Source organism: Cibotium barometz, chromosome 33 (assembly GCF_041138505.1).
Source record: "Cibotium barometz isolate CiBa-2024 chromosome 33, ASM4113850v1, whole genome shotgun sequence".
Taxonomy (NCBI): domain Eukaryota; kingdom Viridiplantae; phylum Streptophyta; class Polypodiopsida; order Cyatheales; family Cibotiaceae; genus Cibotium; species Cibotium barometz.
In genome coordinates this window covers 34,413,683-34,426,869 of record NC_141078.1, presented here as the reverse complement: position 1 = coordinate 34,426,869, position 13,187 = coordinate 34,413,683, and the positions used below count along the sequence as shown (strand labels likewise).

Here is a 13,187-nt window from a genome sequence, read left to right as displayed (position 1 = left end):
CAAGATTTATAAAAAAAGTTTATACATGAATTAATTCCATATACAAGCCAAACCGGCTCTCTTATTCTTTTCCTTTATACTACCAATGATCTAGAATTTGGCCTTCGAGTCTCTACATGCTAGGCAAAACCCTACAGGACCATACACCTCATCGTCGGTCGGCCACTGGGGTGAGGACTCAAGCTGGCCTGTTGCCCGCTCAGGCTCGGCATATGCTATTGTTTAAAAGAATACAAACTTTAACTAGTAAATCAATTAAATAGATCACTATTAGCAATTAATAGAGAAGCTGGGACCATACCCCAACCCCTAAGAATGATATATAATTGAAAAACAAAATATGTATATACCTTATAGAAATTTATCGTTTATCATCATTACCTTTGCTCGATAACAAGAGCTTTAGAACTTGACATATAAGAATAGATTCTACCTTCTCTTATGACTTAAAAATCATCCAATCATCCCCAAGCTTTATCTCCTCTTACTCGTACTGTGACTTTTCTCTCTTTCGAAGGTCTATGGCAAAATAGATTTCTCTTGTAGGGCTACGGAATACTATTCTTTCTTTAAAAGAAAAGCTATGGAGTTTTGGTCTCTTCCTCTGAAAGACCATAGTAATCTAACCTTATTTTCTAAGATATTAGATAAGAATGAAGGGATATATACATCTCAAGCTCTAGGATTACCTTGAGGCTACTTGCTGCCTTCTTACAATTTTCCCTTTTTGTAGAGACCTTGACAGAATCAGAAAATTGTTTCGACCATAACTCTCTAATAAAAAAATGGGTAGAATAGGCAAAAACATCTGTATATAGCTGCAAACGTGCCATCTTTAGAAACGCGTTGCTTTTCCACATTTTTAGTATGCATGGACTCTAAATATGACCTCTTATCACTTGAATTCGAATTTATATTTTTGGAGATACTAATCTCTTAATAGAACTATTCTTGTCTTCTTTTTTTGTTTAGGATTTTTGGAGCTAATATTTTTATTCTAACACTTTCCTAATGTTTCTAGCCTTATTGTCTCACTCTTCTCTAAGTGCACTCTCTTTCCTTATTGAAATCTTTATTAAAAGAGACACATACATACATGGCTTGGGAGGGACCTTACAAATTTTATCTTCGTACATGAACTTCTTGTAATAAGCCATTACATAAATAGAAACTTTTCTCTTTTTTAGTGTTGAAATTTTAGAATGTTAGTGTTGGTACACTTGTCTTTTTTGCTGTTTACGTACGTGTCATTTTTTCAATAGAAGACATTATTTTTTAGACTGTCTTGAGGATAGTTCAACAATGTAGATCTATGGCAGCATAGTCCTCTTTTGAAGGTGCTTTGGCATGCAAAAATTGGTGTGGATTACTCCAGATTTTGTCATCATCTCAACCTCCTCCATGGCATAAAGGCAAGAGTACATTTTGGCTCAGAGGAGGTAGCGCTTATCTCGCTAGAAACATGTACTTTTCTTCTTAGAACTAGGCTAGAAACCATAGATCTTTGGATGAATATTAGGTATCTTAGGGTATTATAAGAAGCACTTGCAAATTCTCCCAAGATTCTAGCTATATGTCTTATGAATTGTGAATGTGTAAGAGTGTTGTTTTAAAAGTGAGATTTGTGATGGATGAAGGTTCTAGATCAAATTATGACTAACTGATGTGTGTTGAAATCGATGACTTTTATGTTGGATTTTGGTCTTTATGTCAATTATCATGAGTAAATGATTAGTTATCTCGATTTAAAAATTTTCTTCCATTTTTTATTTATGCGACTTCTTGTACCCTCCATGCTTCTACATGCTTGTGTGGCTAGAAGCTTTGGAGTTTCTAAATTATATACATTTTCCCACAAAGGTTAAGCCTTGTACTATTAAGCTAAAAGAGGAAAATTTAAAATATTTATTTTCAAGGAAGGTGTGATTTTTTCAATATATGTTTTCAAAATGTCAACAATACAAAACATGGTAGAAAATGGAATCATGATCTTAGTGTTTGGATCAGCATCTACTTCTTCTCAATGTCTTGTAGTCCTTATAACAAAATGTTTACCAAGATTCATTTGTGCACCTCCATGGGGCTATACAAGCTCAAACAAAGATGTGAACTGACCAAAATATGTATGTACAAGAGGAAAGACATGGGCAAGACCACTCTATGGGGAGCCCTCACTCAGGGTTAGGTATTGGTCCCTATAAAAAACATACTAGACGCTTTTTTTTGGTATACCAAACAACGATCTAACATGACATGGAAAAGCAAGTATACAAATCATAAGGTTAAGACTTGTCGCACACTTACCATATCTGCACAATGCGCCCCCAATTGAGGTTGGTGCCTTCTCGCTCAAGCTTCCACAAAAGAAAGTACGTGTTGTTATGGCGGTGAGCAATGCTCTCTTCTCTCGTTACTGGCCAACCAACCACTTGATTCTGAAAGTACCAAAGCAACAAGATAAGCGTTGATACTTACAAAGTATACATGGAATGCATCCCAACCACTGCTTCAAGGTGAGAGCTTCCTATGCTCTCCATTCGGGCTTTCACCGCATCCTCTTGTTGCTTGTAGCATTGGGGATTTCTTGCATACTTTTGCTTCTCCTCATTCCAATCCTCAGTGCTCATGTACCAAGGCTTCTCACCCCTTGCCTTCAATCTCCTAGTCACATCTCCCTGCCAATATTTCATGACATCCACCATGTGGTCCTTTATCCACCTTATGGGGACGACATCACTACTACTGACGGCTGGCTTGTACCCATCCTTGATTTGATTAATGACTCTATCTTTCTTAGCTTTATCCAACTTTGGCCATGAAGTCATAAAGTCATTGGCAAAGACAATGTGGCAAAGCTCGCGGATGCGGCTCTTCATCTCTTACCCGACATAATCCAAAACCACATTGCCATTGACAATTGTATGATATTTTTCCCCATCAGGTTTGAGGTGTGTGTCAAAACGTCGCGAATGATCGTGAGTGTGGAGTGCTTCTAGCACTAGATGGGGAAGGACGCTCACGTGGGAGCGTAGACCCATTCGTTCCCCCACTCGGACAACAACCGCCTTCACCTCCACCACCACTCGAGCGTTGTCCTCGTTGAGTGTTGGACGAGCGACTTGAGGGAGGGGTTCTGGCAGCTCTTCGTGGGGTTTCTATATTGGTGAACTAGGGTTAGAGATGGTGGTGCCCGATGGTGCGGCCAAAGTGCTTGCCCCTCCCCCAAAATATTGTTGTACCATCGTTGTTTGCTCAGGTGTGGCTTGTGCTAAAAAACCCATAAACTAGTCAGGCGACATGGCATATGGAGAGAAGGATGGAGAGTAAGCCGGTGTCTCATATGGAGTGCGGGACATGTTTCTACACACACATAACAAAGCCCACATGGGCACTTGAATAAGAGCATACACATGAATAAGAGCACACAACTCACAACACACAACACATGCACATGCAACCAAGAGGAGAGGTGGAGAAGAGCTTGGAAGAGAGAGCGAACCTGAAAAACAAAGAACAAAAAAAAAACATTCATTATCCCTCAACACACACACACATCTCACAACCAAGAGAGGGAGGGCAAAGAAGAAGGCCAACCTGCTTGAGTGGTAAAGAAGTGGAGAAGAGCTTGGGAGAGAGAGAGAACCTACAAAACAAAGAACAAAGTAAAAAACAGAAACATTCATTATCCCTAATCACACACACACACACATCTCAAAACCAAGAGGAGAGGGGAGGGAGGGCAAAGAAGGAGGCGAACCTGCTTGAGTGGTAAGGAAGTGGAGAAGAGCTTGGCAGAGAGAGAGAACCTACAAAACAAAGAAGAAAACAAAAAACATGAAAATTACTCCTAATCACACACACATACATTTTACAACACATGTACATGTAACCAAGAGTAGAGGGGGAGTGAGGGCAAAGGAGGCGTACCTGATGTGGTAGCAAAACGCACGCGTGTGACGTGTGTAAAAGGAATTGTGTGTGAATCCAATGTGGGAACAATTAATGTGTTTAATCTCTTATATGTGCTGATAGTTACAATCGAGGATAGTTATTTTCTCTCAAATGGGAGGACTATCACGGGAGTGAGATTTTTTAGAATATTTTATCATGGGAGTGAATCCAATTAATTATGTGTGATGCATGGTTTAATTGTGAAGGATGGTAGTAAATGATTTCCATTTGTTAGAATTATTTTTGTGAGTGATTCCAAAGTAATTGTGATCTAACATTGTGGACTATGTTGAGTATAGATCATGAGTTTGGAACGAGATGGACATTGGACGAGATTATCTATCCAAATAAATGTGTGCTAAATATTTGATTTTATATGGTTTGGCCCATTGTACATATGTTGGGCAAGTTTTTATTTTTATGAGATACTTTAAAAGCTATGGACTATGGATCAATTTTGTAAAAGCCCAATTTTGGAAAAGCTATGCTATTTATGGCTCCAAGGGCTAAATTTGTGATAATATGATTTAAATACCGCATGTGGGAGTTGATCCACACACGTCGGGGGGGAGATTGCACCCAATCTTGTGTTCTTTGATTTTTATGCTCTTGAGTTATGCTATGTTGTCTATGGTTAAGTTCTTCTATTATTTAGTTTATGGAATATTCAAATCTCCATGTACCATGGTCTTGTAACAATCTTAGAATATCCTAAGTATGTTGATAGAACCTTTAAGGCCATTAATGCAATATTTGGATCATTTGAATACTTTGAATGGTAAATGATCCACACATCTAGTGGTATCTTTGAAATATAGTGTTCGAGAACTGAATCTCTACCAACAAAAATATGTTTATCTCCACCTCCGCCAAGGAATCCATCTTCATCTGCTACTATCTCAAGCTACAAATAGAGGAAAGATAATTTACTCAACAAAAATACAAACTTAAAGCAAATAAATTCTCAATTTATTCTTAAAAATACCCTTTTGTTTTTATCTTCAACAAGTTGCCTATCCCCCACAAGTTAGTTCAACCCTATGGAGGGATCTCTCCTTCTGAGCATGGTGTCTATGGTGGATCTCTTCTTATATTGAAATTCCCATGCTCTTTTGAATAACTTCAAACTCTTCTTTTGTGGGGAGAGTTTTTTCTTGTTCTTCAACCTTCTTAAGGCACGTTTCTAAATCCCTTAGTGCATCGATGAAATTATTCCCGGCATCAAGCACTGAAAAGTCATCAATCTCATTTCATTTGATTTTTATAAACTCTAAAGAAACTACACAAGAATATTCTATCAATTCAAGGAAATAGTCTTCTCTCAAATTCATGAGATTTTAGATATCTTTGATCTACTGTATAAGTGCCCTTGCCCTCTACCTCAAGTTTTTCTTCTTGAATTTTTGCTTTGATGACACTGGTAATCCAAGGTATCCTATCAAACATCCAAGCGAGAACTTCATGTGTCTCTTTTGATACTTCAAATGCCCCAAGCCACCATATCTCTTTCTCAAATTGGACACTATATGAGGGAAGGTCTAGCTTGCAAATCCTCTCCCTATCAGGAGTTTGGTTGATCTCAGTATTCCCCTCAAATGTGTCTTCACTGAGAAAAGACGACAACTCTCAACTTTTTGCATATGCCATAGCCTCATTCATGAGTGTGATACTCATTCGCTCTATCCTCTTTCCTTTCACAATTTGACACTCATCCATTTTCAACACAAAGCTAACTTTGTCACTTTGCATGATGACAAACAAAATTAAATAAGCTTTGATTTTTCAAAGACTTTTTCAACTACTTTGCAAGAGATAAAATTTACTTACAATTATTAGTAGGTAATCCATAGAATAAGATCATAACTTTCTGAAGACGTTGTAGATCAACAAATATATTGTTGAACTCGTTGTAAGGAACCATAGTATTACCATTGTTGCCTCGCTTTTTTCCCTAAGCTCTAATGGTCAGCACATCATTGACGCAATGGTACTCTTCAATCTTATGTTGCTTATCTTCATTGCATGTCCTCTTTGCTAATCTTAATCTTCTTGGGGTAGGAAAAATATTTCATGTGATGCCTTGTTTGCGAAGTATATCTTACAGTAATTGATGGAGAGCCTGGTATCCTTTTGTGCTTATGCCCACTTAATCGCATGCATTCTGACCTTCCTCAATGCCTAAGATATTAGTTATATCTTTCATTATCTCATTTGCAAGTATCTGTTGTACCTTCTTGTAGCGTGGATCTCGAGCTATGGAAAGAATGTCATGTTTTCTCACGCAGCTATGTAACATATCTCCAATATCTTGAGGACCATTATCACCACATGCATCTTTAAGAAAGATCCTGTAATGAACTAACAAAGATTACTTATAGCAACAATATTATATAATGAATTAATAGTTAATGAAAAAATCCAAACAATAGATACACTCTAATAAGAATAACTTATAACCAAAAATTAAACAAACCTTGCTACATGAATTCTTTGCTTGAGAGCACCACCACCAGTTTCTGAATGTTGTTCATTATCCTCTTTCGCTCTCTGGCTCCCATGGGTGTGCTCTTCATATGCGAGATTGTATCCTCCTGTAACTTGAGGATGTGGTCCTCTTTCTCTTTGCCCTCTCTTTGTAGCTGTAAAATATTATTCTATGTAATTTCGAGAGCTTGTTGCACACTACTCAAAGTGACTTGCAAGTTATGAATTTGTGAGTTTAGAAATTGAACCTTCCATGCATCACATATACTTAAGCGTTTGTAATATCCAATGAGCCCATTCTCACCCTCTCCAAAAAAATGAATGAATGAGGATAGGTCTGTGAAAGGTGGAGAGAAATTTGAAGAAGGATCATTAGGATATAAATACCCATCAACCCAAAGATCCACATTACAATGACCCTGGTGTCTTCTTTCTTGCCTCTCCTGTGCATTTGGATGTTCTTTTCTGATAGGTGCATATTCATTCAAGATGCGAATATGCAAGTCTACCTTCCTCACTCGTGATGAATTTGAGGTGTTTGTTATTTTTGTGAGTGCCATAGTAGACACAATGGAAGATGGTAGATAGCTTGGATCCCAAAGAGAAATTTGAAAGAGAGACCTACTGCAAAGAGAGAAGGGCTTGGGAGGGAAAGAATGAGAGAGAGAGAGAGAGAGAGAGAGAGAGAGAGATAGAGAGAGAGAGAGAGAATCTTTTAGTTGTTGAGTCGGACAGTGAGGAGATGTGATAGTAATCAATGAAGGAAATGGTTTTTAGGTGGGTTTATAAAATATAAATTTTAAAATGCTAGTCTATCTAGAAATTTAAACTTAAATTAAACTTTTAGATAAAAAAACATTAGTTTTCCTTGTCTTTTAATGACTTGATTTAGAATTTGTGGGAACTACAAAAACGCAATGAAAGTGTATTAAACAAGATTATCTTTTAATGACTGTTGATATGAAATTTAGAGGGAACTTCAGAAACGCAATGAAAGTGCATTAAATGTGATTGAAAGTTATTTTGAGATAATTATTTTGAATTGTAATAAAAAATATTTTTGGAGCTCCTATATGGACAAGATTGATGATGTTTCGAGAGTTTTAGTGGCTAGAAAGAGAATCCTAGAGTGAAAATCCTAGAGAGGGAAAACTAGAGAGATCCCCTACTTTTAGGGCTAAAAGTAGGCGTCATTATGAGGTTTGTCTCCTTAAGCCTCAATAAAATTAGTCTTAATTGCTTGAAATTAGGTATCCTTTTACAGGGCCTTTTTATGTTGAAATGCCCCCTAATGCATTGGAGTGTTGGTTTGTAAATTCATGTGAAGACAAATGCTAAGGTCAGTTGACATCATCAAAAGTCTTCCATTTACTAATTTTGTGGGTCTTTTAATTTGAGATTCTCTATTGTGATGTTTCGCCCAATGTACACTTTCATTGCCATATTTTGAATATAGAATGACCCCTCATTTAAATGACAATTGTTACCTTCCTCAACCGCATCTAGTTTCTTCTTCATGTTTTATTTTCTATCGTGCTTTTTGTTGTTATGTTTTTCTTTTTCAGCACACTCAATTGCTGTGTGCGTGATGTCTACTCTATTTTCTTTTTTTTGTTACAATTTATGCTCATCTTGCCCAATTTAATTCCAATTTTATGGTTTAGTCTTTGTGTATTTGTGAGTTTTGTATTATTCTTCAATTAAGTATTTCAAGATCTCATGTCAGTGGTATCAAAGCTACATACCAAGTACAAGATCTTTTCACATGCTTGGAAAACAAAAATCAAAGGTGTGGGTTATGGACTAACCTATTAATATTTGGACTATAGTGCTTTTGTTATTATTGAAAAAGAAACTAAAGATGAAAATCTATCATCATGGACATTCTCAACCTTCTAATAAGATATCACTACAGTAATGTCCAAAATTAGTCCTCATTTTGATTGGTATATTTTGTGTGGATGTACAAACTTTTTCATTAAAACTTAATGAACTTAAAGATGTTTTCTTGTATTTGATATAATAAGCGACTAGACTTATCCATTTCTCAAAAGTTCCCGAAATCATTTTTAAAAAAAGTATCAAAAGTGCCTAGATCGGCATTACGAGATCCACGAGGCATGACAAACAATATTCATGTTTGCTAGCAAGTTGACTACGCTCAATTCATATCGGATGATTCTAATGATATCACAAATTCCTCATTATGATGAGATCCACGATGCATGACAAACAATAGTCATGTTAGCTAGCAAGTTGACTAGGCTCAATTCATATTGGATGATTCTATTGATATCACAAAGTCCTCATTATAACGTTGGTGATTTTATTTATTATCCTCAAGAATATCATATATATGCTTTTCGTTTAAATGTGAGCCTTTAAGGCATCCCCAAAAGCAAGAGCTACTAGGCACCCTACATGTTTCAATCAATATAATAGGTTGAAACAATTTTATTTCAAAAATATACCAAAGTCCTCATTATGACATTGGCGAGATTCTTTTATTATCCTCAAGAATATCACATATATGTTTTTTGTTTAAATGTTTACCTTTAAGGCATCCAAAAGGGAGGGCTATTAGGCACCCTACATTTTTCAATCAAGAGAATAGGTTGAAATAACATTTTTTCAAAAATATCCACGAGGTGTTTAATACAAGAACTTTTTTTATTAAAATTGATGGTTTCACTTTTTCATGACATAGAATTAGTGCTCTTGGTTTTACATTTTGGTGTGGTTTTTTAGTGAGCGTAAATGGTGGCAAGCTTCTAACAGAAAATGGTCATCTTTTCTATTTGTCCATTTTTTCACCAAGAGTGAGATTTGGAAGCTCACAATGTTTTAAGTTTTAATGATGATACACATCATATATGCATAGTAATATTATGCTAAGCTCGCCAATATAATAAATGAAGAATGACATGGAAACTTACGTGCACAAGGACATTTCAAAGTTATCTTTTGTATAATTAATTTTTTGAAACCTCAAAGTGGAAAAAAAACTATATGTAAAATTTATAAGCTTACTATTGTGGGTAGACTAAATCTGACCATATCTAGATTAGTTTTGAGAAAGCTAAGTCCATTTTGTAAGTTTACTCCAAGAAGAAGACAACACTATTTATCTTTTCTTTTCTTTTTTGTACATGTGAGGTAGATGAGATTATAATTCTTGTAGAATCATTGATTTAAAATAAAAATAAAATAAAAGTGTAAAATTTATAGTTTTGGCATGTTAGATGGACTTGTTGGGCCGGTCCAGTCGATTTGAGTATAAACACGACTACTTTTCGATGAGTTTTGAGTAGGTTATGTCCATTTTAAGTATTGGGTCTAGGCCTAGAAAAGTTAGCATGGCTGGATTGTCTAGGCCCTTGAGGCCCAAAACTTTAAATAGCCATAACATTCTCAAAATTTCTTTAAAATCATGAAGTTGCATAATTAAAAAAACGATGTGATTACATATACAACAAATGAATTATCTAAAAAACTAGCACACAGGCATTCATACATGTGAGATGATGATCATCACATATTGCACACATGTACACATTCATGAAAGCATGTGAAATGATGATCAACACATATTACACACATGCACACATACATAAGTATATGGATACATGCACATCCGTATTTAACCTTATAATGCACATAGTATAAGCAACCTAGATCATATAAAAGGAGCATGAAATTTATACATACTTTATTTGTAAAGTTTGGGCAAGTAGATTTGTGTTTTGACATGGAATTCTCACTTCAAAGGTGATGTGGCATCGAATAAGAAATTTAAGTCCTTAAAACATCATATGAAGGAAAATTTATACATCCTATGGATGTTCACAAAGGGCTTGTCTATATTTAAAGAGAGAGAGAGAGAGAGAGAGAGAGAGAGAGAGAGAGAGAGAGAGAAAGAGAGAGAGATAAGCGGTAGCCTAGAGAGATAGAATATGATACTGATATCATCATTAAGGGTTTTTAAAATAATTAGATGAAGGTGCCCATTTTAAAGTGTAAATTGAAGGGTTGTGTATCTGAAAATAGGAAGATAAAAAATGGAAGGCATGTGATTATTTATCTTCAATCCTTCTTCTTCTTCATTCTATTTTTGGCAATTAAAACTCTATAGAAGTAGAGCTAGGGCTCATTTTTTTGAAGGAGAGAAGGGTGAGAGGTTTAGAAAAAGAGGGAGAGATAGAAGGAGAGAAAGTAGGGGGTTAGAAAGAGAGGGAGCGATAGAAGGGGAGAGTAGGGGGAAGAGGAATAAAAGTAGGGGGTTAGAGAGAGAGGGAGAGAAAGTAGGGGCTACAGAAAGAGGGACTCATCATGAAGAGATGGCTACATGATTTAATAAAATTTTCTACTTAGTGTGCTTTGAAAACTTCCCTAGCTAGCCAAAAACCTCAAGGCCTTTCCACGGGCAAGCCAAAAAGTAAGAATACCTCCTAGTAGGTCCTTGTTGGACAGACAATCATAAGCTTACAAACTCTGCACACCTTTTGTTGCATACGTTTAGTCTTATGCAAGTTATCTCCTTTTTGTGCTTGATATGACCTTGGCCAAGGATTCCTCACGTGCACGGGTATCATTGATCAATCTAATTATCATTTTTAAGTGAGTCAAGTCACCTTAATTTCACGTGAATCAATGGGAAGGTCAAGGTTGATGAATCTAATTATCATTTTTAAGTAAGTTGTCACCTTGATTTCACATAAATCAATGGGAAGGTCACCTTAATTTCACATGAATCAATGGGAAGGTCAAGTTTGATCAATCTAATTATCATTTGTAAGCGAGTGAAGTCACCTTAATTTCACATGAATCAATGCAAGGTTTTGTAGAAACAATATAGACTTATAGTGCATTGGAACTACCTCAAAAAGTACATATTGGCGTCTGAGTAAAATATGGTCCTTCGTAGGAGGGATCACATGGGCATGCACGAGCTTGTCCTATGCTGAGGCCGACTTCACAGAAACCACACGTCCAATCCTTTTGAAGCCCGGAAAAAAGCTTAACATTATTATAGAAGCATTTCGTATATACGCGCAGTCTTAGAGAGAGAAAAATCAGCTTGGGATAGGATAATTAGTCTAAGGTTATAGTATGGAGGAGCAAGCAGCAAGAGATTATGATGACAATAATCGTAATTAGTCTAAGGGTTACAGTATGGAGGAGCAAGCAGCAAGAGGTAATGATGGTAATAGCCATAATTAGTCTAAGCAGAAAGAGATTAACAATAATTAGTCTAAGGTTACAGTATGGAGGAGCAAGCAGTAAGAGATTATGATGATGATAACAGCGCGGGGGTGTGGGTATTTGCTCGTGTTGTATTCTTCCTTTGTATCTTACTAATGGTAGCATGGTCTGGTTTTCCGAGCGGAGGCGAAAATGTACGGTTTCAGGTGCAAGCAAAGCGCTGGCCAGTTTGCGCCCACAGTAAGTGGGGCAAGCAGCGGCAATTACCTCTAATTAGCAGAGAGCCAGAATTACAGAACACCATGAAACATGCAGCTCTGTTCATGAAAAGCCAGCTTTACACCGCCCCGGAAACTCCAAGAAAGGCTGTTAAATCGGTTACCTTGCTGTTTGAGGATACTATAAGCTTGCCATTAGTCACCATAAACAGCAATATTCACATAAGCTGCAAGTACATTAGCCTCAAAAGCTTTGAAGGCAATGCAGATGCAGAGTTGGAGAGGCTTATTTATGCAGGAATGGCTCATGTATGGCTATGGGATGGCAAAGGCGATGCTCCATTAGGGTTAATGGGTGCCATGGCCAATTTGCTGACTAGATTTGCAGGATTTAATACCATTCAAGAGGATATAATTACGTCTTCTGATCATCTGTATGCTACTGAAGGTGAAGCTGGCCAGCAGTGGTCATGGAGTTTATGGGATTATTATCGTGAGGAGCCACCTCTCACCACTTCCTTTCTTCAATTCTGCGAGGAGGCCAAGCCAGGCTTCTTGTCAGCCCTAAACTCTAGGCTAGAACGGGGATGGAACCAAAGCTACAGCTCATGAACAGAAATGTAGAGGACCTTTGGGCAGATTACACAGCTCTCAAACCCCCCACATTGAGCACCTCTCCACTTTGAGTAAGTGGGGCAAGCAGCAGCAATTACCTCTAATTACCTCTGATTTTTCTTTTGATGCTCTTACAACTTGCTTTTGGGACTATTTTATACCTTAGGATTCAAAGGTATTTACCAAACTTGAAGAGATATGATTTTGGAATGAAATATCTTATGTTGTACACAGTTGGCAATAATTAAGCATGAACACTTCTTCTTCTTCTTCTTCTTCTTCCTCTTTGAGAGAGAGAGAGAACCATGATATGATCATTGTTCTACTACTTAAAAGAAAGGTATTCTGCATGGGAACATCCCTGATGAAACTAGTATTTGTTTATTTTCTAATGGAGAATATTGAAGATACTATGCTATTTAGTTTTGATGGGTGATAGGTTGTATTTATAATTTTGCCTTTAGAAAATAAATAATCTCTTTCTTATAACATGACCTTTTCTTGTTGTTAGCTAGATGGTTGTGCTAAACACTTTAAAATATGTTCTTTAGCTACCTCTTCTCAAGGAAATAGTTGTATATAAATCTTCTTTCATGTGTAGACTATTAATTTGATATGAGAATGTTATGTTTATCAACAAATATCTTACAATATTATACTTTATAAGTGTGGTTGATCTTGATTTTATCTTTGTACTTTATCAATGTGGTTGATCGT

At 36.5% G+C, this 13,187-nt stretch overlaps 1 protein-coding gene across 1 annotated transcript in view; it reads left to right on the top strand.

Annotated features, from left to right (window-relative positions):
- The window catches only part of LOC147619509 (uncharacterized), a 153,375-nt gene extending 140,655 nt beyond the window's left edge, over nucleotides 1-12,720 (top strand). The window contains exon 2 of the mRNA XM_086773549.1: nucleotides 11,537-12,720. Coding sequence (XP_086629675.1) covers nucleotides 11,700-12,467 — 768 coding nt within the window. The 5' untranslated portion in view covers nucleotides 11,537-11,699 and the 3' untranslated portion in view covers nucleotides 12,468-12,720. The remainder of the gene's footprint in view (nucleotides 1-11,536) is intronic.
- Nucleotides 12,721-13,187: the final 467 nt, after the last annotated feature.